At 33.4% G+C, this 25,293-nt stretch overlaps 1 protein-coding gene and 1 long non-coding RNA gene across 2 annotated transcripts in view; one reads left to right on the top strand and one right to left on the bottom strand.

Annotated features, from left to right (window-relative positions):
- The window catches only part of LOC118192662 (uncharacterized), a 96,182-nt gene that overhangs the window by 7,727 nt on the left and 63,162 nt on the right, over positions 1 to 25,293 (top strand). Inside the window, exon 2 of the mRNA XM_035363666.2 lies at positions 19,270 to 19,426. Within this exon, the coding sequence (XP_035219557.1) occupies positions 19,270 to 19,426 (157 nt within the window). The remainder of the gene's footprint in view (positions 1 to 19,269; positions 19,427 to 25,293) is intronic.
- On the bottom strand, positions 7,120 to 23,830 carry LOC146992813 (uncharacterized). The gene is made up of 2 exons (XR_015039041.1): positions 23,681 to 23,830; positions 7,120 to 7,828 (listed from the first exon to the last, which is right to left on the bottom strand). It is a non-coding gene; the product is annotated as an uncharacterized LOC146992813 (long non-coding RNA).

Raw genomic sequence — 25,293 nt, 5'->3', positions numbered from 1 at the left:
CTTATCTTTCCAGGCTGAGGCTGATTAATTGCCCGATTAATAATAGCGCTTAAGAGGCTGAACAAAAATTATTTAAAAAAAAGGTAGAGCAAAATAGAAAAGTAAAGTCGTGAACAAAAATAATTCAAATGGAAAGCTATTGTTCTCTAATCGATGCAAATGAAGCAGTAATAAAGAAATTTTAACAGGGAAATAGTTCTCAAATTTCAGATAAAACAGAAAAGATACTTGAAAAAAGTGATGAGCTTTCAGATAAAAGAATTAATTCGAGAAGCTTCGATGAATTATTTTAGTTCAGTAAAGGTGGTTTCTTATTGAATGGAAAAGCAGATTAGGTAGAGTTAATGCGGAAAATTCAGTAATATATAAAACAATGAAAAATTTCAATAAATCTTAGAAATGGAGATTCATGAAGATGGTGATGTCATATCACCAGAAGCAAATTTTCCTTATCATATAAGTGACCGTTTTGGAACTGTTAGCGTATGTTTGAGCTGCAAGAATGACATTTTAACCTAATGAGTATTTATATAAACCAGAATAATTAGTCCTAACTTGAGATAAAACCACTTTTTGTCAAATGTTATTCCAATCGATTATATGTTTACTGAGTTATTGCTAGAGACGGGATATTAGAATCTTCAGAACTCTGTTTTTTTTGGGGGGGGGAGAGAGGTTCTTATTCTTATGTGAAGGTTCCGAGAAACGTTTCGGGTTCGGATTCAAGAAAATTTAGGAATCGTCACATCCGCATTATAATTATTCTTTACAGTTCCTTTTTTGTTTGTTCCTCCATTAACGTAAATCAGTTTATTTATTTTTGAATTTTCGTCAATCATAATCACCTGGAATTAGCACAGGAAACTGCTGCTGCTTTGAAAATTGTTTGTATATGCATTAAGATTTGCAGTATTTTATTTAGTACAGAATGGATATTAATACTGAATTTTACACATGTATTTGTGAAATTATTTATCATTTCTCTTAAATCAGAGATTTAATGTAATATTACTATGGCTTTAGAAATGGAAAAAAATTTATTGCTGTAAATTTTATTTTCTTTGCTATTTCAGGACACTTTTTTAGGAAAGGGTGCGAATAAGGAAACATATATAAAGCACATTTATGAGCTGTATAATTTGTTTAAATCTTTATAAGAGTTCAATATAAATTTAGAAAGAATAAAATCATTTGAAAGCCGTACCTTTAACTAAAAATAATATTTCTTTTAATTAGCATATATGGATTTCATCATTTTTAAGTTATTTAAAAGATATTAATTATTTTTTCCTAACCCAATAAAATATTTCTAATAAATACAAAAGCTTCTTGTACAATGATAATTTTCCTTAAATGTGCTGTTTTGATAAATTTATTTTGAGTTTCAATAATGTGTCCTTTCCTTTTATTTTGCACTGGGAACAAGAAAGAAAGTGTTTCTTAAAATATCATTTTGGACCGATTTTAAAACTATTTTACTCCATCAAAACACATTGGTGAAACTTTATAAATCAAATGCGGGTTTTTGATATTTGCGAAACGAATTATACATGAATTCAAAAGAAAAAAATTATTTTTTGAAGAGCGTATATAGTAACATTTATCTTGAAACGAAATTGCCCGTAATCATTCTATGACAATGAGAAATACTAAACGTGATTTCATTGTAGGCAACGTGCTCACACGAGAAGTCGTGAACATTACTCTTTTACATGTACTTGCGTTAGGACGAAACCAGTAGTTGAATCAAATTTCTGGGGACATTCGTTATCCTTTTCGCTATGAAGGCTGTTGACTACAATTCTTTCATTTCCTTCACGTGAAGGCTCTAATAGTGTATGATAGTGTAAACAAGCAGGTAATGGAGTTCAGGTTAGCTTTACGTGCTCAAAATGCAGCAAAGCTTTGGTTGATAGAGACATAACTGAGAAGAATTGGGACAATATTGTGATTCGAATGCATTACGGCATATCTTAGAAGGAGCGCTCTCATACCATAATTAGTGAATTTTTGAAATAGGATTTGTAAGAGAAAACATTTCTTTCATAGTGTAATTGTTCTTTCTTATTATTTGGTATATATAAAGAGAAGAATATTTATGAATCAAGTAATATTTTATATTAATATATAATTAAATTAATTAATTATATTTAAAGGATCGATTTACTCAGCATAAATATATGCTTATCTCCCCAGAAACACCAAAACCTAGTACCTTCTTTTATTTTTTTTATAATGAAAATATTAAATACATGCAGGCATGATAGCAGTAATAATAAAATTTTACTAGTGGTAATAATAAAATTTCAACGTTTAATCAGTCAGATGACAAGTGGGATTAGATTGTATCATTTAATGATAGAAGTTGTAAATGTCAATGTCTACTTTCAGCTATCTGATACAATTATTTTGTTTTGCCTCTATTTGATATAAAGTAGTTAAGATCTTGTTTTAATGACCATGATATTCGGAAGGAACGCGAAGAGTGATGATATTCTTTATGAAATATATTGATTGGTTTGTTTCAATTGTGAAATCTATTTTCCTAAAGCAAAGAAACCTTCGTGGAGGACATTCTAGAGAAACTGGCTCATAATCTACGTTACGCATCAGCTCGTGGAACCAGCTCCGTTCGCCGGGATTTGAAACTCGGTCGAACTATCTCCATTCAGCGATCCTCAACCGCTGGTTAGCCTGTGGTATACTTAAGATGTAGAATAAATTATATTTAATCTTATTAAAATATCATGTAAAAATTAGGTCATTAGTTCTGCTCCCCGAAATCAAAACTCCTGGTCTTTTTCCTATTTCCTGACACATTTATAAAGCAGTATTGTTCACTTTAAAGAAAACCACTGCAAGTGATTACATGCTTCACGTTTTTACATATTTTAAAATTAGATGTGCAGTCATCATAGAACTACAAGATTTCAAAATAGAAACTACAGGAAATTTCTGCTTAACGTAAATATTTAATAGATAATTGAGAGGCAATCAGTAAGTTCAAATGAGTAAAATAGTACTGGTTGTCGGTTGAAGCGAATGTTTAATCAGTTAAAATAACTTTTGTAATTGAAATAATTCACTGTGAATGATACAATTTTTTTAGCGTTCCGCATTATTTAAAAAGTAAGTTCTACAGCTAAGCTAGAAACTAACAAGACAACTGAGCAAGAACTTGAATTATTTCTCAATTACAACAAGAATATTGTTTGTTGCTGATCTTGACACCTAACGCAGATCCGAAAACAGCCGACATTTTTTGACGAAGCGATTGCCAGAAAATTATTAGACAAGATGGAAAAGATCGAGCTTTATTCAAACATCTATTATCATTTTTTGAAAGCAGCTGAATTAAATATTCAGCTACCAAATTAAATTTAAGCAATTCGAATTCTACTAAATTTTATGATTTTATCTTCTAATACAACTTTTAACTTCTTTTACTTCAAAAAACCACTACTTGGTGAATTGAAACTATAACTGTTTCTGTTGTTTATTATTTTACTGAACATGATTTCGTAAGAGTGCTTTAACAGGTAATTGCGTTAGGCAAGATTTTCATGCTACCATGATAGTGTGTCATGAGACTGTTGGCTCGATTCCGGTGACATACCATTTTAATCAGGGTACTACTGTGCGTTAACCACTTTCGTTTTTAGAAACTCGTAGAGGCAGCAGTTTGTTCCCGCCGTAAATAGAAAAAGCACCGGGGACGGAAAGAAAGAAAGAAAAACTTTTGGGGATCAATTTGAGGTTGTTCGTAAAATTGGGTATTTACTAAACTGTACGTTCTAATTTCACGTAAGTTTCATTAAGATACCTAGTTCTAGTGGCTGTACTGATATTGAACCAAAATACAGATAATGTACAAGTGGGCTGAACATCTGAATTTCATCTTTGCTCGTATAGGTACAGTTTCACTGTACTAACAGTACAGCTGAGCCTCAATTTTCAGAAGAGTACCCTGGATTACGACCAGAGGGTTGCACTGCAATATTTCGCCGTTTTTTAGTATTGATGCAGAACTGTTTTTATACTAATAAAAATAATCATACGTATTTTTGGATATAACAAATCAACCTGACTTATTTTTCCATAAAATGTGTAAACGCCTCTCCTTCTTCAACTCAGTTTTACCAACGAGTCAAAACAGTATCTTAATAACGCCTTTGAACTAATCTTTGAAGTGAAGAGCTGCTGACAGTTTAAAAGTAGCACAAACAATTATAGAATTAGAAAGACAGCTGAAGGTTTCTATGTTCCATTCGGGTCATAATAAAAGAGGGCCCGCTTGAATTGATGTAGGGAACATAAAAGCTTGGGTCTGCAATAACAGGTTCCGTTCTCTTAAGCGCAAGTCAATGTTCATTTCAATACTAATTCGTAATACATTTTCATCGGGTCTAGGATTTTTCGCCGTCGCCATTTCACCGTGGCCATTTCACCATGGCCGTTTATTTACATATTTTTCTTTACATGACTGTATTATATCTTGCCGTTTTATACTCGTATTAAATTTATTTCGTTTAATAATAATTCTGTTTTCCTTTTGTATACGTAATAAAGGTTGCTTATCATATGTATAGTTGTTTACAAATATGAGATATAAAGAAATTACCCATAGTTAGTTAGAATAATTTGTCAGTATCAAAGAGAACGGGGCTAAACCTCTGATACAACATAAGTTATATCATCGATTTTAAAATTATGCAAGTACAATATTTACATGATTCGTCAAAATTTCTCGAACTTTTAATCGGCTACTTCAGGGAAATCACTCCTGCAAAAAGGAAATTTGCATTTTTATGAAATCTGAATTGAAAATGGAATTACCTTGGAATCTTGTCAGCACATTAATCTCTTAAAATTAATATGTCACGCGTAACGATGCGTTTGTATAATATTGTATACAAAACATTTTATATATTATTCAAAACCTTTCTTCCCGACGGTGAAACGGCCACAGCGAAACGGCGACGGCGAATTCCCATTCCCTTTCCATCAGATTGAACTAGATACACGAAATATTCCAACTTATATTAGGGAATATTACTGATACTTCGGTGCAGAGCGTTCGAAAAATTATCCGTGCATGCTGATAGATATTGAGATAAAATCTTACAATCCTACGTAGCAATTTTTACATAGGATAGGATAGCGAGAACATAGGTTTGGTTACAATACTATATAAACATGGTTGACGTATTTCTTGAAACTGAAAGCAATAAGCAAGTCTGTTCAGATGAATTTGCTGATTTGAATTCCATACGAAACTTTCGGAAAACTTCATGGGATTGTAGCATTCTTGGAATATTTCATGACCATTAATGAAGAAATGTTGCATGGCGACATTCTCTTACTAGATATCTCAGTGCCTGAAAGACCAGACTAATGCAAAGGTCGAACTTATCTTACAAACTCCAGTAAACCATCTTACTTTAAAGCACAAAACTTATTTCTGTTGTAGTATGTACTTTTGAGTTAGGAAAGATCGCATTCCTTACTAATGTAAGAAGTCTGTTTTTGTTTCTGTGCTACTTACATTTTCCTAAATTTTGTTAGCATACATCATTTTCAGTTTTATTTGTTTTGTAGTAGAATTTTGTATCAAATGCATTCATATTAGACATTTAATTCAGTAATTTAGTATTATAATGTTATTTAATTTGTTATTTATTTCACTAAAGCTTAAGAAACCGAGTTGGACAATCAGGGCTTTTGGGCACGTAAAGATGATTTTCGATACCAATGTACTCGTATTTGGCTTTAGGTGCACTTTAAATATTTACAGTAATAACGTATAGTCCGAAACCAAATATGATGCTGATAGTCATTCCATACTATGCTAACGTATTCATTTATAAAGTCTCACATGTAGAACGGAAACATAGAAGTTGCAGTTTGGACTTGTATGACAGCTATTATTGTAAGAGGTGCGGCGATTGGAAGTGAAAAGCACTGTTCAAATAGTAAAATACTTATTGTCTTTTGTTTAATATCTATAAATTACGTAAATATTTTTATTTTCATGCATTTAGTTTTTTGGGGGAAGGGGGATATTTAAATACAACTACGGTTTAAAAAACTGAAATCTTTTATATTTTTGAAAATTTAAGAAAAATGTCATTTTTGACTTCTTCAATTTATGTCTATTGTCTATTTTTGGACGCTAGTGGCATAATTTATAGATTCTGTAAGTATCATCACCGATTATTGGAGTATTTTCGTATCAGCAAATTTTCCTCTGAAGAGTCCAAAAAATGCATCGGACCAAAGAGAAACACTTTAAAAAAATAGCATTTGCCACTTTTCGATAAAAAATAAATGATTTAAAATTATGTTATTCTTTCTGCTCAACTCTGAAAGTTTCCTCAAACGATTGTTTTTTTACGCAAATTATACAGAAGAAAGTAGGTAAGGGGAAACATAATGATAGGAAAGATTTATAAATTATTTTAACGATGCACGGAAATGAATTATCACACAAAAAATTACCAGATGGGTTGGATGCTCCCCAAGGAATATTTTTATGATATGCGATACGAAAAACATGCCTGATTGTAAGGGTATGGCTTCTCAAAAGAGAAGTATGTCAAGAGAGAGGCCGTTTATATATGGCGAATAGATTCAGAATGAATATGATCTCAGTGAAAGAAAAATTCGATGCATACTAGTGAGTGAATGGTTGTTTTCTTGTAGTCCAATAAAGGTTATGATAAAAAAAAATTACATACCAGGAAAAGGTATGCATTTTTCCAAATCGTACCACATCAAAACCAACCTTGAAAAATAAAAGACTGACAAAATATATTCTGAAACAAAGAAACAAAAATAAATTTGTTTGGAATGGATGGTAAAAACTTCGCCGACCTCAACGTGTTAAAATAATTGACCGCAGACTCATAGATCGCTTCCTTGCCTCTTTTATGTCTAATTCGCGACCTCGCTACACAGTATTTCTTTTTAAACATAAAATCTTTTTTCCTTTTTTTTCTGAGTAATAACATATTTAACAAGAATGCGCAACTGAAAATGCACCTTTGAGTAGAAACTTTTTAATTCGTTATATTGTTTAATATTTCTATTTGGTCATTTAAAAATAATAGGATGATAAAGTTATTTTTTTTTTTTTTTTTTTTTTTTTTTTTTTTTTTTTGCGTATTTTCATATCTTTTAGTTAATCAGTATTTCTCTTCTATGTCCTTCAGGAGCCGGTATTTCTGGGAACTCTCGTTGTCCCCAGAATAGCATTTTTTAAATTCTTATATTAAAAATTTCTCCTTAAGTATTACTAAACGCACACTACTTTAGTGTTAGAACACGTCTCTTCATATTTCTTGGATGATAAAGTTATTTTTTTTTTTTTTTTTTTTTTTTTTTTTTGCGTATTTTCATATCTTTTAGTTAATCAGTATTTCTCTTCTATGTCCTTCAGGAGCCGGTATTTCTGGGAACTCTCGTTGTCCCCAGAATAGCATTTTTTTAAATGGATTGAAACTTTCCACTAATTCCAGGTTTTCTAAAGATGTAGTACAGGTGGTATGGATAACAGTGCAAGCAGTATGATATCATTCATCTGGTATGTTTACTGCTTTCTAAAATTATGGCTTGTCTAATCTCAAACAAAAGTCGAATGCCACTTGCAATTTCATTGGTTAACATAGACCTGCAATTCTAGAAATTTATTTTACAATCTTTTCTGATGGATTAGCTCAACAACAGTGAGTCTAAATTGCTAACTTTAAATCAGGGGTGCCCAGTGTGCAGCTTGCCGATCGCATGTGGCCCTCAGAGCAGGTTGCGGCTTGTGTCCTATTTCGTATATCTGAAAAATGAATGAAAGGTTAATCGCATGTGACGTTGAATTTTTGTTAGTTGATTGGATAATTTTTTAAATGAAAAGGGATAAAAAAATTTTAGCAGGTCTGAACTGCTTTCTTAAATGAATACAAGTATCTTTAAAGCCAAGAACAAAAATAAGTTATGTTTGAAATAGTAACAATCTTTGGATTTACTAAATTGAAATTGCGACAGTCTCTCCCTAAAAATAATAACTTAAACGGGGAATGATAATCTTTACATCTACAAAAATTCGAATTTCATTTATTTTTAGCCCAAAAGGTATATTAGCGTCGAAACACGATTTTGCGTTGTTTCACTTTACTTTCAAGGTCTGTTACTGTTCGGAAAATTGTAAGGCATTATTACGTCCTTGTACGAAGTAAAGGAAGTATTGCAATCGCGGAAAAATTCGGGTATCATATTGCAGCGGAGATATCCATTTTGACGATACCCGAATCCATTTGGTCGAATTTTTCAGTGACGTCTGTACGTACGGACAAAAGTAAAAGGACTCCTTTTTTCCAAAACGGTTTTTAAAGTGGATTTAAAATGGATTCAGAAGGTACCTTTTCGTGACATCTGTATCTACCAGTACCAAACGTGTTATGTTATATATATATATATATATATATATATATTAGATATTAGATATATATACACAGTAAGCAGTATTGATGGGTAGTACCAAAATTGAATCCGTAATTACCAGCAAGAATTTTGATTGTCATTGGGATGAAGCAAAATTAGAAGTAATGATGTAGAAAAATTGATTGCACACGTACGTTGAATTCCTGATGGCATAGAAACGTTGACAGTAAATCCACAGTGAAGTGCAAGAATTTTGATTGCGTAGAATGTTCATCCATAATAAATAGGAAACTCGAAGCTTATTAGAAGAAGGCAGATTAAATCTTCATTTTTATGTCAGCAAACCTGCTGAGACCACAAACAACTTGGCACGATACTTGTGCCTATTTTCAAAATGTTTATATTTTTGATAGCTTTGCAGTAAGAAGAGAGCGGCAGGCAGCAGCCCATCTAGGCCGATGTACAGAAAGCAAGTGCAGTATTGATTGGATAATTAATACTGCTTTAAAATTATTATTGGTTTTATTTAGTTCCATTTACGTTATCAGTGTTAGGTAAGAATAATATGACATGGATTAGTCTAGAAATGAAGCAATGCAAAAAGATATTACTATTTTTAGAATAAAGAAGGGAAATTAATTTAAGTTATTATAATTATTATAATTTAGCTTCTATATATTTTTATCTTACATATGTATGTATAAACAGGGTGGTCATAAAAACTTCCCCGATATATAAATCCCTAGCACCGATCCGTTCAACTAATCGAAATAAAATTTCAGATATTTTTATTTGAAGGTATGCGCTAGAGATTGTGATGATTTACAATATGGGCTCTCAGCGTTACGGTTACAGTGAGAAGAATCAGAAATTTTCGAATGGCAACACCCACCTTTTCCTTGCGCGAATTAATCAGCGAACTAAAAAACCGTAAAAGGCATTGGAACGATGCATGTATGAGAAAATTTGCCGCCGTAAAACATTTGTAAAAAAGAGCATTGAAAAGAACTATTGAGAACACAAGAGAGGAGAGGGAAAACGCTTTAATTACAAGTTCTTAAATTGACCACCTTCGCAGAGGATAACGCATTGCATGCGGAAGTTTGCGACAACAATGACGAGCCAATATCACACAAAGAATCTGTATAACTTCATGTTTTATCTGTCTAATCTTTCAGTTCTGACATATCTTGTAGATTTGATGCGCGTGTCTCAGATAACTTGGAAACCAGAAATCCGTCACAGGGAGGTCGGGGGATCGTTGATAAAAAAATTGACAGGGATATTTAATTTCGAAATTTGTAATTTTAGAAGTCATTTTCAACTTTCTCAACGGAATCAGTTAATCAAGTTAGAATAATTCGAGGAAATAAGTTTAAATGTAGGGTAGCAAAAAATTAGTATAATTTTTTGTTAGGCTGTACAAGGCTGTACAAGGAAGTCGTAGTGTCCAATCAGATTTTTCCTTCAAATTTAATCTGTCTGCTATTATTAATAAACTAAACTTTTTGAAAGAAATAGATGCAATTCTTAATGATATTATTTTCTTTTACTTTTTAATCTGATCTATTTAAATAAAAATGCATTTAATACGATGCAGCTAATTAAAAATATTAAATACTTTTAGAGAATTACATTACATATTTTTTTTTGATTTTTTAAAATATATAAAAGACATAGCGTTCCCATGTTAGTCTTCTATAAAATATTTCACTATTCCATCTAGGCCATCTCTATCGCTAATATCTACTGATAAACCATATTAAACTTTAAAAGAGCTCTTTTGAGCGATCTTTAAAATCTGAAGGCTTTTAGATCTTTTCTTTGCTCATTTCTATCACTCATTTTATTTTATTTTACTTATTGGCATTTTTAGAAACTACAGACATATTTGAGTCGTTTAAAATAAATGACGCCAAAATATTCCAACTATAACCATAAAAAATTATGACGTAAAAGAAGTGGTTCCGAAGTAAATATTACTAGGGTGGGGCATTTAAATCATCACCTGATGTCTTTTTAAATTATACCTCGGAGTTGTTTCGAAAGTTTTCAGTCGCATACTGCTTTCATTTTTATTGCTAACTCCATGTCTAACGCTTATCAGAGAGGAATATGTTTTAGATTAAGAAAGCGAAAGCAAGAAATGAAAGAGAAGAATCTTGGTGACAATAAAACTCTCAGTGCAAAGAGTCACTTTACAGATAAAGAAATAAATAAGTGGGAAACTTGTTATGGAAATTTCATCAAAAAAACTGCAATTTCGTAAAAGTGTCCGAAAGAACTACAGCAAATATTTTAACATAAAACGCCCATTGACGGGGAAATTACTTATCGGTTTCGACCAACAGAAGGGGATTCATGGTGTATATATCTAAAAACGTGGGCACCCGGAAATTCCGTGACGTTGCTAGGGAAAGAAAGGAGGACATCTGTCCCCTGGCGCAGCATACAAGGGGCGCCAAAGTGATGTTACGAAATTTTAAAATGAGATGTTTTCCATTCTTTGTAAACAGGAGGAGGCGCAAAATCTTCAATTATCCCCCGGAGCTGAAAAACGGTTCTGCGGAAATATGCAATCATACAAACATTAATATTTAATTCCATCTCCATTGTCTGTAATGGATGCTGCTAAAGGTTATTTAAAAATTTAGCTTGCTGTTTTATTACTAAAAAAGCTCTTAAGAGGATATGCACAGAATCCAAATAAATCACTGAATGATTTGATTTGGAAGTTGAAAATTCAGACTGTCATTTTAAAGTTTCTAAAACTATACTGAAAAAGGCTTTCTTTATAAGTAACGGTGTTCAAGCTGGACGGTTTAATACTGCAAATGTACTTGATACCGAATTGGTGATAATGCAGTCAAATTTAAAACAAAAAAATCCTCAGTATCGCATTTAATCAGCTGAATCAGCTACTCCATTCTCAGTTGATACCAGATTTATCTATGAGAACGGAATGTAGCATTGTAATAACATGAGCACCATAAATAAGAAATATTATTTACATCCACTTTATAAGGGCATCTCTCTGAAGAAATTTAGAAATTTTAATAAGCATTTCCCATTTATCAGGTCTTTTTTTCGAAAGCACGTGCATTTTCAAACAACATTTTCAAGCGAAGCACATTAAAAAATAAACTGGAGCAAAAATTTCAAACGAAATTTTGAATATTACCTTTGCAGTATCTGCTATGTCTCTCAGACAAGACAGGCTGAATTTTCACATTAAAAATATTATGTTCCTGTCTCTTACCAATAAACATCTTTCGGATAAAAATTAAATACATCAGACATAATAATAATATAGATTACATTGGAATCTTTAATAAATATTAAATTGTGTATGAGATTTAATGCGATATTTTTATCCAATAGTACGATCATGGAAATATTTTTGCTCGTTCCTAAAGGTTGAAGCCAACAAAGATGTGTCGAAACTTCAGAAGCTTGGACAAGTATGCTGTAGATGATATGCTGCTTCTCAGTTGTGGATAAAATTATAAACCCATCACATTTGCCGTAAAATGTAAAAAACTTGCAAAATGCGATGACGAATGTTAGCAGATTGCGCCCATAGTGATGTCTGAATCAGAATATGCTCCAAAAGGATTGTTTTGTCTAGAAATAAAGTATGTTGAATCATTCCAAAGGCTGCGGTTGGCTTCAACTACGAAATTATGCATTCTACACGCCATCAGCATCTACAAACATTGGCCATCATTGAAGTATTTGTATCTTCTATCGCATCCTAAATCATCATATATATTACACACACATATGCTGGACGGACATTTATAAATAGATAGATATTATTGCATATATAGTATACACCTACACACACACACATATATACATACATAATGATTTGGTTGTACAATTAGATGATTGCAGAGATGAAACACAAACCACGTGTTAGATGAGTGGAATTATGGATCCTGGAAAGCACAACTAGCTTAACATTCTAAGAATAGTTTCATCCTTGACATTTAAAACACCATTTATTTACATCATTCTATGATTTAATTTAACTCAGTTCTGGGTTTGCACATAGCTTGACTGGTACGACACCTGGGATGCAATGCTCACAGTTTTATGTCAGGAAATCACATAATTAAACAATATTAAATCTCGAAAGCGTAGAACAGATGCTAACTATGCGATGGGAGGGATAAAAAAGGCCAATGCGCACTTCAGCAGGACCTAGAAATAAGCTCTGAATCTTTTGTTTGAATTTTGAACAGCTATTGGCCGAGAGCTTTCGCACTGCAGGTCACTACAGATGAAATAATGACGTAAATGATGCTATATAAATTCTTTGAAAGGGCACGTAGCTAAAATAAAAATAGGAATTAAAAAGGATAATGCCAATTAAGTTTGTAATTTATTAGTCATTTTCTTTCAGATTTTATATCCTACGCACACAAGTATATATATATACAGTGGATGGACAAAAATATGGAAACACCTTGTGAAATGCATGTTTGAAAAGAAAGATTGATTTTAATGAAATATGTAGGTAGCGTTGGCGTTTTTGACTACTGGCATTACCTATACAAATTCGTAAATGTGCTAAACAGTTCAGTTGTTGTCGGAGTACTGTTATGTGAGGTTGTCATTGCATTATGTCAGAGCTAACAGACTTCGAACGTGGGCAAATTGTTGGAGCACGTATGGTAGGTGCTTCCGTAAGCAAGGTAGCCGAGGTGTTTAGTGTTTCAAGAGGTACTGTATCGAAGATTTATTCCGCATATTTGAAAAGCGGAAAAACATCATCTGCTAAATCACAGAGCGGACGAAAGTGTGTCCTGAGTGATCGTGACAGACGATCATTAAGGGCAATTGTGACGAAAAATAAGAACACCACAGCTGCAAAAGTTACTGCTGAAATGAATGTTGTGTTACCGAACCCTGTGAGTACCAAAACAATTAGAAGGGAGCTTCATAAACATGGAATTGCTGCAATCGAGAAGCCACTCATCAGTGATGCTAATGCCCGTAACAGGAAAAGGTGGTGTTTAAGTCATAAAGCCTGGACTATAGAGCAGTGGAAGCGAGTAATATGGTCTGACGAGTCTTCTTTCACATTGTTTCCCACTTCTGGCCGAGTTTACGTCTGGAGATCGCCATCTCAAGCCTATAATACAGACTGCTTGTTGCCAAGAGTGAAACATGCGGGGGTTCTGTTATGGTTTGGGCAGCCATATCGTGGTTCTCTGCTAACCCCATGATAACTGTGTCAGGGCACATGACTGCCAAGACTTATGTGAACATTTTGGCCGATCAAGTTCATCCCATGGTACAAACTTTGTTCCCCGATGGCGATGGTGTCTTCCAAGACGACAAAGCCCCTGTTCACACAGCTCACATTATCCAGGACAGGTTTTCTGAGTACGAGAATGAGTTGTCCCATCTCCCCTGGCCACCACAGTCACCAGACCTGAATATTATCGAACCTTTGTGGTCTACATTGGAACGGAAAGTGCGTTCTCGTTATCCACCGCCAACATCGTTATCTGAACTTGCCACCGTTTTGCAGAAAGAATGGTATAATATTCCCTTGGCAAACATACAGGAACTGTATTTATCCATTCCGAGAAGACTGCAAGCTGTTTTGGATGCCAACGGGTATCCCACACCATATTAAGCATAGAAACATGTTTTTTAAAGGTGTTTCCATATTTTTGTCCAACCCCTGTATATGTGTGTGTGTGCATACTATATATATGCCATGTTTTAATGCGTAGATGAAGGTATCCGGTACTTTAATTTCTGGCCTCCGAAGACATTTTATTCCATAGTTGGAAGGATGAATGCATAAACCAAAAACTTCCAGATATGGCCATTTCGAAACATGATTTTATTACATGATAATTCACATCAAATCATCTTTCTGCTGTTCAGATATTTTCAATTATAGTTGAATACAATAATTTCCATGTACACAGGTTTTAAAGTACGACGTCATTTTAAGCAAGTGGGCATAGCAACCTGCAGATCTTGAAAGGAGCGCCTTGCTAGGAGGAAAGCGTAAGCGAAAAAGGACGTAGCAATTCAGAGGAAGAAGGGAAGGAGTCAAAAAGTTTCAGTTCTGGGTTAAAATGTTTTGGTTTAGAATTATTTGATTGGGCAAGAGGTATCTGCATTAAGCTTTACGTAGGATCGCATGATTAATTTGAATGACGCTAGCGCTAACTGCGCTAAAAATATAACTCTTATAGCGCTATTTTTAAGCTAGAGAGATGATGTCCCCAAATTAAATAAAAAATAAAAGAGGTTATAGCCAATTAAAATTAGAAGTTTGCTTTCATATTTTTATCTGACGAAAAGAGCTCATTAATTTATTCGTGAATATTCTTGCGATCCACGTCATTCTTGGGCACGTGACGCACCCCACAAATTTTGCAAACAGAAATTTACATCTTAACACTGAACAAAGCGGAGCGGCCCGAAGTGCGTTTGGTAGCAATAAGCAATGCTGGGAAAAAAATGTGCAGTTAGTGTCAGTGGTATTTATAATAAAAATGTGTTTAATCTGATTGGCTGAGATTTCATCGCATTGCAGGCATGATTACATAAACGTATTAATTTTCAGTTGGACCATTTTATTCTTATACAAGAAGTGGACGTAAACGAATTACAAGGACTATTGCTAAAGTTCGTAATTTTTGTTGGTAATTTTCTTTCATGTTTTGTATCTTACACACACACACACACACATATATATATATATGTATGGTAATAGATTTAGGTAGTACTGAGTTAGATTTAAGTACTTTAATAAGTACCTTAATAATATAATGTTCCCTCTTCTCACACCTGCCTTTGGCCTGCTAACGTAACATCCGCTGTCTCTCTTTTCCTTCAACTGTATTCCTGTGAAAATGTAAAAATGTAAAAATTATGTTTACAGATATTGAATAATTGTCGTGCCTCCTTCGCCAGTTTTGCTATGTGTAGTAATTAAGTAATTCTATCAGCTGGCCATGAATGCATTTCCATTTTCATGCATCAGTTTCAATATCATCATTTCCTACAACACGTCCTAAAAGGCTCACGATACACAACTGTGTTGATTATGTAAGATATATCCATTTCCTTGTCTGAATCATTATAACTTCGATTTAAATGCGTTCCCGCGAACGTGCTTTACCGTACTAAGGAACCTAATAACATAAGAAATGCAATAATGATATATTTTTTACCAAATTCGTTTTCCACTGCAATTTTCTGTAAGCATTTTTAAATTAAAAGTTCCGCAAACACTGCACTTTAAAAAAAATTATGCAGATATGACACTTAGCGAGTTGATGAACGAAGAACAAAGGAAAGGTAACATATAAACATATCAATCGTCTATAGGCAAGATGACCTTGCTGATGAGAATTTCCTTTATAGGTTCGTATTTCTTCAGTTGGAAAGGCGTGATAGGGAAACACACGATGATTATTCGGGATTGTCATTGTCCAATCTTTAGGAAAATTAATTTTATTTCACCATTTCCTTGAAGTAAAAGACAGAGATATCAAAAATATGCCGAGAACCATATATGTCTGCTGGTTTTCGCTTACAAAAATAAAATTAATAATTTAGAAACGGGATAAAATCCTACTGACATTGTCTAACTCAGGTGTCTTCTGATTTCTAGGATAAGAACATGAAACAAAAACAAGTTTGGGGAAAAGCGTTGTTTTATTTAAGTCTAAGCTATTTAACTGTAATTAAAATTACTTTGCATTACCAAAAATATTAAACTATTCAGAATTTGCAATTACACATAATAGGGAATTTGAATGTCATTTTTACCCGAACTGCATTGTGACTAAATTGTTGCCACCCATTAAGCCATATGATATAAATGTGAAAGATAATGGTTCATACTACATATTATATAGCAAAAATATTAATATAACTGTAACATTTAACTGCAGTTGCTATATGGGAAGTTATACTGCAAGACGCAAATTATTCCAAATGTCCCAAATTGCAGTGCTCCGTGGTGACTCTACTAATTTTTAAATAGCACGAATAATTCATTAGTGAAGTGCTACTGCCAATTATTTGAAAGCTAGCTCGATAATTAAATAAAGCAAAGAACTGAAGACAATCTGTACAAAGCAACTGGTCATTTTGTGGAAACACTTTTTAGAGAAATTGACGTTACGTTACAAGGCGAAAAAGGGGACTTGGTTTACCGCCGCATCGGAAAATTTCCCGAATTCTCAATGGCTCCATCTGCCCCTGTTAGGCCTACCAGCGGTAAAGTCGCTGAACTCTGGTAGTTCGGTCCAAGGTTCGAATCCCGCGAACGGGCTGGCTGCGTGAACGTTTTCGTGGTTTTCCCCATGTGTAAAGTGTATAAGAGCCAGTTTCCCTCAGAAAGTCCTCCACGAAGGCATCCCTTCCCTTAGGCAGATAGCCCTAGTGTGCTTTACCATAGTTAAATAAACGAAACGAAACAAAACCATCTGCCCCTGCACTGTCTCGCATGCCATTTCTAGCCTTTATGTCCTATTAGTGACAAACTTCCGCTCAACACTGGCATGATAGACCAGGTGTTAATTCTTAAAAGCAAGGTCAGGTGGTCTACAGCAGCAACTTCACATAATGAGCATAATTTAGAGGGTGCTGGTTATAAAAGGCTTTCTGTTCTGATGAAAGAGTTTCCTAGTTTCTTCCATATTACTGCACGAGCAAATGCTACTACAGAGCGTAGTATAGCCAAAATATATTACTGAGCTCAGGCAATAGGAGAGTGTTTCTTTTTACAATTCGATCACACTTTTCGCGCTCTACCAAATTACTATGCATGTATAGATGTTAATTAAGTGCACAAAATATACAGGACTCTATAACGCACACAGAGTACAATGCAGAAAAATACGTATATCACTCAGAATACCCCATACAAGAAACTGTGTATCAGTTTTCTGTTTGTTGCAGCGAATGATAGTGCAGTTGCTCTCATGAGGCATTATAATATCTAATATTAGTTCTATATAAGACACATATTTAGTTTAGAACACAGTGTTAACCTATATACGAAGCAGAATGATGACTTAAATTTTATCCAACTTCCGCCTACCTTCAGTATTGAAGTTTGTGAGAAATAATACATATATTTACATGTTAGATGGAATTATCACACTTCAACAAGTATTGTTGTGGTGTAAATGGTCACGTAATTGGAATATACATGGTTTCAAATTCCAGAGCACAGCTGATTTTCCTCATTGCGTGCTTCGAAAAACCGAATGATCTGACTATTGTCCTCAGACTAAAATGTCGCAGACGATAACTCGTCAAGACTTGGATTCCATTAAGTTGGTCTCGTACATTTCCATAGTCATCCTTTAAATGTGTGGAAGAGAGAAACTATAAGGGATTATCTATTAGCTAATTAGCTATTAACTATTAGCTGATCCCCATTCATATTCACGTGGTGTCACGTCAATAATCGGAAAAATCCGTGGTTCGAATTCCGGTAAGAATATAGGTGATTTTTCCCATTGAAACCCGAAGAGAGCTATACTGGCACCGATTGAAATGTAGTGGGAGATTATTTAACGCGTTCTGGGTTTTGCCAACTTGGTCTCATTCCTCTCTTCTCTGTTGCCGTGCTTCCTGTCATGGTTAAAATGCAAGCAGATTTATATTACGTAAATGGAATTATGTAATGTAAAGTGTATGCAGTGTAGGTTAAGATCCTACTTCGTCTGATAACCGAACTCAGAAATCTTTGGTCACAGATGTGTCTGAGAGATTACTCCATCTCAATGGCTTTTCCCCTGTGGAGGCAGAGAAAGGATTGGACTTCTAGTTTCAAACTGGTTAATTCCCTCAGTTCCCAATCAAAAGTCGTTTCAAGTTGAAAAATCTTGGCATATATCACATTTCTTCATAAATCTGATTGTATTATCAAACAGTATAAACAAAAGCCTGAAATGTAATATTTTCCAGATTGTTTTTAATGTAAAAAATTTGAATCGTCAGATTATCAACTCATAAAAATAAATGTGATGGAAATTATATATTGTATTAATACTTAAAAGCGAGACACTAATTTTCAGAACTGTTGTGCACTATACTTCATTAGTTAATAACTACTAACAAAAGCTTTTCGTGTATATAAGTTTCTAATAGTTAGCTCTCGTGGCTTTGCTTAAATTAAGTAATCACAGAATCTATGAAAAGATCAAGCTAAAAAAATGCTAACTATCAAGACCAAAGCTATCTAAGCAAATCTGTAAAACTTTTCATTCTCCCTGCTGCATATCTTCGTGGTGGAAATCACATCCGACTAGGTAAGGAGTTCGAGTCCCGAAGAAAGTATTTCAATCCTCCAATACATAGACCACCAGTGGCCGAGCGGTAAAATCGCTGAACACTGGTAATTCGGTCCGAGGCTCGAATCCCGCGAATGGCTGGCTGTATGGGGGTTTTCGTGGTTTTCGCCGTGTGTAATATGTATACAAGACAGCTTCCCTTAGAAAGTCCTTCCTCCCCTTAAGCAGATAGCCCTCAAGGCTTTGCCGTAATCACATAAACGAAACCAAACCTCCAAAACAGAATGCCTAATGGTCTCTAGAGATCGATACTACAAAATTAAGTGCTATGAGTCACATTTTGCGAATAACTTCGGCTATCTCTGTAATATCAAAGTCAATTCAATAAGACTGATTAAAAATTGTAATGTAGTACAAAATATCAGTATTGAAATGTAAGTATAATAAACTGAGCATTAAACGTTTCACAGAAGAAATTTTTTCCCAGGTGTGTAATGAAAGTATCAAGTTCATTTGAAATTTATGTAACAAAAAGCATTTTTTCCAGATGCACTTCTGAAGATGACGAAGGTGACGGAATGGAGTTTGAACCAAGGCGGTTACCTTGCTATAGCTTTCGGTGGCTTTATGCTCCTTGGTTGCATCACAGCTTACGTGGTAGCTGTTGCAAGGGGAAATGTCGATCCCTTCTTACCTCTTATAAGGTATGTGAAACAACTTTTAAGTTAAGTAGCAAGTATAAATTGTTCGAACATAAATTCTTTGATACTCACCCTCATCATTTTACGAAAACTTGCTAAATATTTAAAAGTAATTGACGTTTATTTTTTTATGCTGATTCCAAAAATGATATTTAAAACTAACCAAAATATTTTCGCGAATTGTGAAATTTTTATGATAAGTAATGTGTTATGCTATATTGATAAGTAAAAATAGTAATGCTATAGAGCAGAGGTCGGCAAACAATGACCCGTGGGTCACCGAGTGACCCATTTGGTAATTTCAAGTGACCCACTTTAGTTCCGAAAATAAAGTATAAGATATACAAACATTTTTTTCTTTTTCCCAAAAAATTTTTGTCGCAAAGTTATGAACCAGTATAACATAAAAATATCAGTTAAAGCCCCACCCCCACCTGACTGGATATGGAATCGGCCGATAGTATGCGGAATGTAGCGACATTGTCTGAACAAATTGTACCATTCCTGGACGCGCGCGTCGTTATCTCACTTGTATGTCACAGTTATAGGACGTGTAGTACAGTAGCACAATAATATTGATCTAGTGACCTAGTGAAATAAATATTATTATTTAAAAAAATTACCATGAACAAACAAAAAGCAAAAAAGAGATTATTTCAAGGTGTGTGGACAGAAAAGTATGGGTGTACAGAAAATGGTGACAAATTGATATGTACTTTATGTACAGATATAATTACCGCCAGGACTTATAATATTGAGCGACACTTTCCTTCAAAACATAAAGATGTGAGTGAAATGGCAAATGAAGATAAATCTGAATACATTGCTAAACGTGTATTAAATTTTGGAAAACAATAAATTATTAAAGAGTTTTGTTACCAGCAACAATCACGCTACGTCTGCCAGCTTTGTTGCAGCTCTTAGCGTTGGTACCAACGAAAAACCATTTATAGACGGCGAGTTTTTGAAAAACGCATTCATAAATTATTCCGAATACTTATTTAATGACTTCGCAAATAAAAAAACAAATAATTGAGAGAATCAAAGAAATGCCATTGTCAGCTAGAACAGTCCAGCGTCGCGTTGAAGATATGGCCAAGAATATTGATGAACAGGTCAAAAATGATTTGTTATCTTGTGACATAATTAGCATTGCAGTTGACGAAAGTACCGACATAAATAGTATTGGTAGGCTTGCAATAATTATTAGATTTGCATCAATAAATAGCTCGAATGTCAAAGAAGAATTATGCGTTCTTGCTTCAATGAATGACACCACCGAAGGCACTGATATTTTTCGTCAAGTTTACAAATTTCAAAAATGGGCAAGTATTGGATTTAAAAAGTAAATTGTTTCCCATAACAACTGAAGGTGCTCCAAGTATGAGAGGAAAAACTGTTGGATTTGTAAAACTAATGGAAAATGAATTTGGCCGTTCCCTTTTATCATTTCATTGTATCATACATGAAGAAAATTTATTTCCAAAGGCATCTATACAACAACTTAAGGATGTAATGGAAAAAGTTGTTAAGATCGTAAACATGATAATAGCGCGATCAGCATTAATACACAGACGCTTTAAAGCTTTTTTGGAGGAAATTGAATCGAAATATGGAGATTTGTTATTACATTCTGAAATACGATGGTTAAGTCGGGGCAAAGTTCTTAATAGAGTTGTAGAGTGTTTCGATGATATACAAATATTTCTTCACGAAATCGGTGAAAATGATCTCGAACTCAATGATAAACAATGGTTTTTAAGACTTTTGTTCTTAACAGACATAATGAACCATTATAATGATTTCAACGTACGACTCCAAGGAAATAACCACACAATTTTGAAAGTGTATGAGGAATGGAAGAGTTTTACTTCAAAATTGATATTATTTGAAACTGACATGAAAACTAAAAAATTTCATTTCTTTCCCTTGTTAAAAAAGGAACATGAAAAAGAAAATATCGATGAACGCAATCTAAATATGTTCGAAACTTGGATTTCGGTCATTAAAAGTGAATATGAAAGTCGGTTTCAAAGTCTTAAGAAACATGGAGAAATGTTTACATTTATAATAAAGCCCGATGAAATAGAAGAAAATATTATAAATTTGCAGTATTTTGAATATCTAAGAATTGACAATTTTAGTTTAGCAATGATTTATTTGAAAAGTTCAACATTATGGACGGATAAATTCAAGAAATTGCGGAACGATTTGGAAAATACAGAAGATAATCATTTTCTCATGATATCAACATGTTAGTCATCACTTCCTAGGAGGTTTTCATCATTAAAAAAATTGCCTTTGCCATTTTGTCCACATTCGAGTCCACTTATAAATGTGAGCAAATATTTTCACAAATGAAATTTATTTTAAGTAAAAACAGGAGCAGGTTAACTATTGAAAATTCAGATGCTTGTGTTCGACTTAAAACGACTAACTATAAACCAGACTTGACTGAATTGACGTCACAAGTTCAACATCAGGGGAGCCATTGATATCGTAGAGAAAGTTTATAAATAAAGTTTATTCAACTATGTTTGTAATTATTTTCTTAATAAAATATATCTTATTATTTATTAAAATGCTGTTTTAATACGAAAATATCTCTGACCCAAACGTCTCTTTAATACTCGCATTTTGTTTGATTTTGACCCGCGGCCAAAAAATGCTGCCGACCCCTCCTATAGAGACATATACTGAGGTAAAAAATATGCAGATACATATCATACAGACATATACTGAGATATTTCATATATTTCTCTTTATTTCCAAATGATCTTAAAACGTAGTTAATCACAAAAATACTATAAATAACAAAAATGAAGTAAACATGCATGACTATGCACCGAATTGAGTTGCAAACTTTTGAGTCCTAATGTAATGTGGCGGAATTTATTATTTGTTGATTTAAGTCTACTTGAGCTTCATAGTTAATGTCCAACAAAAATCTGCCACGTTTTTAACCTGCTGTTTTATTACTTTTTTCAATTAACCCAAGACTTTCTGAAAAGTTCTAAGTACTGTGTAAAGGCAAAAAGGTACAGCTTCACACTCTTGCTGAAACAAAGGCCGGGTTAAGCTAGAATGCAGCTTTAAAAAGTATTTGGAGAAGTATATCAGTCTTTAGCTTCCATCAAGAAGTCTTAACTTCTATAGCATACCTTCCATAAATGTTTTGTATTTTTCTTTTTTCTTTCTTTTTCTTATTCCTAAAACCTTCAAATTTTTTTCATACCTCTTTTTATAATGTGAACAGTTTTTTTCACTGTATCCCGAAACATATTATCTGAACCCAGCTTCCGAATCTAAGACGCATAGAAAATTCCGTCTTTAATTTTGACATCAGTTGCAGAAGAAAACTTATTATAAGGACGTTTAAAACAACTATTATCTGTATCTAAAATTTTTGTTTCATTGCTCTTATTTTAATGTAAACTAGTGGTAGAAGAATTTTTTTAAGATCTACTAGTGGGTTGTTCTGAATACTTTTTGAGTGCAAGTACAAAACATATTCAAGAGGCCAATTTTTCTCAGTAATTCGCCTTGCACCGACTGTTCCATCCATATAAATACATGGATATTACATAGACATATTATGTGGACAAATACATGTTACACGCACAGAAAATTCCGTCTTTAATTTTGGCATCAGTTGCAGAAGAAAACTTATTATAAGGACGTTTAAAACAACCATTATCTGTAACTAAAATTTTTGTTTCATTGCTCTTATTTTAATGTAAACTAGTGGTAGAAGAATTTTTTTAAGATCTACTAGTGGGTTGTTCTGAATACCTTTTGAGTGCAAGTACAAAACATATTCAAGAGGCCAATTTTTTTCAGTAATTTGCCTTGCACCGACTGTTCCATCCAGATAAATACATGGATATTACATAGACATATTATATGGACAAATACATGTTATGATATTATACATTGTTATCATACTTGAAATAAAAGAAAACGCATGCAAGGGTTTAATAATATACTTGAGAATACTTAATATGACGATTCATTGTTAGATGAGGCAAAAGAGCGACAGAATTTGTTTCTCATAATAACAAATGAATGACTTTTTAACAGAATGAAAACAACATAGCATAGAAACAAACCTAGCACACATCAGTTTGGAATAACAGTAATGATATTCTGAAGAGAAGTACTCTGAACTAAAATTCAAATTTAGTTGAAAATAAACCGGAAAATATAAGATATAGCATTTATGCCTAATTTTAAAAAATAATAAACTGATAAACATACCTTTTCCTGCTGGGAGAATCGGTGCTAATTCAGATAATTCGAAAGGTTCTTCCAAACATTTATAAAATAAAATGCATACAAGTATAAAACGCATACGTTTTCTTTAAAAGCCAGCCAAATTTCTAAAAAGGGCTGCTGCACGAAAGCGACTTTCACATATTCGTCTTTATTTTGAAACAACTCGCAGGAATTCCTAAGAGTAAACGTATTATCTTCTGTCAACAGGAATGTGGTCAAAGGTTAAGTAAATAGCAAGTTAGTGAATACAAGAGTAAAATGACTATCGTAAAGAAGTTTCTAGTTGAAATAAATGCATAAATAAATGAAACAAGTCTTAATCTATTAAAAAGTGTTAAAAAAGGATGTAACTATTTAAAGAAATGAAGTTACATCGCAGCCAATAAAATTTTCTTTAGTTTCTTGCGATTAAACGCTAAGAGCAAATATTTTTAATTGGGATGTAAATTATTATAATGCGATTGGTTCAGGGAATATAGTATTACTTAGCCCGGTATGGGATATGCATATTAGTAAAGGAATTATTTAGAAAATTTATAGGATTGCATCGAAACGGATATATCATTTAGAAATTATAGTATAAAGTCCGAGATCCGGACATCCAATATCCGAAATGATCTAAAATCTGGATCAAAGCCACAACACTTTTTTTTTGTATACTTTACGCATGCGTATTATGATTTTTTCTTCCAATAATAAAACATGCGGAGAGTCCGGATTCTTGATTTCACTTAAGCACTAAATAAAACACCTCATTATTGAAGAAGCAATCATTTTAGCATAAATTTGTGAGATCAATAATTTGGCTTTGTAGCTGCGTATCTGCTTGATATACATCTCAAACTGAAACATTCTACATAGGAACATCGTTGATTTTATACCTACTAATTAGTATTTTATATCCCTGACGCCCAGCTTAGAAAATCATTATTTATTATATTTTGCTTTCATCACCGCATATTTATCACCACATTACAACTCGAATAATGACTCATGCAGCGATGTCTAAACATTTTTTATATTAGTAATTCAATAGCAAAGAGTATGGCAACCTTTTATTCTAACATCACCACTTGACGATGATTACAGATTTAAGTTAAATGCGCTAAGAAATACTGACGAGAAAAAATTTAACAAAAATTTCTTTTCGTATGCTAAACATAGATTTTGTTAATGAAACTCATGGGCGAAAAGATTACATTTAGTGCTAATTGAATTAAGAATAACCGATATGTTATTCACATAAACCCAGAACCAGCGTCAGAACTCGTATGGCAGCACCGGATAGCAGAATTTAGGGAAGACAAAAATTTTTTAGAATTTATAGAAGCACCGAGCGGCAGATTTTTATAATTTAGAGAAAGTACCGGGATCCAAAGTTTAGGGCGGCAAAAATTTAGAACTTATGGAAGTACTTTGTAGCAGAACCCGCAAAGACTATATCAGGTGGTATCTAGCGCCGGCCCTCGATAAGCCTTAAGTATATGCTGGAGTTTATTCAATACTCAGATTAGCCTTAAGCAGGAGCAAGAAATAGACGTAAGGTATAATAAATAACTAATACAATTCAGGCTTAATTGTCTCAGTACGCGATA

Source organism: Stegodyphus dumicola, chromosome X2 (assembly GCF_044657685.1).
Source record: "Stegodyphus dumicola isolate Sdum_Otavi_A_Nest chromosome X2, ASM4465768v1".
Taxonomy (NCBI): domain Eukaryota; kingdom Metazoa; phylum Arthropoda; class Arachnida; order Araneae; family Eresidae; genus Stegodyphus; species Stegodyphus dumicola.
The sequence above is the reverse complement of the archived record's forward strand: the minus strand, read 5'-3'. Positions and strand labels throughout refer to the sequence as shown.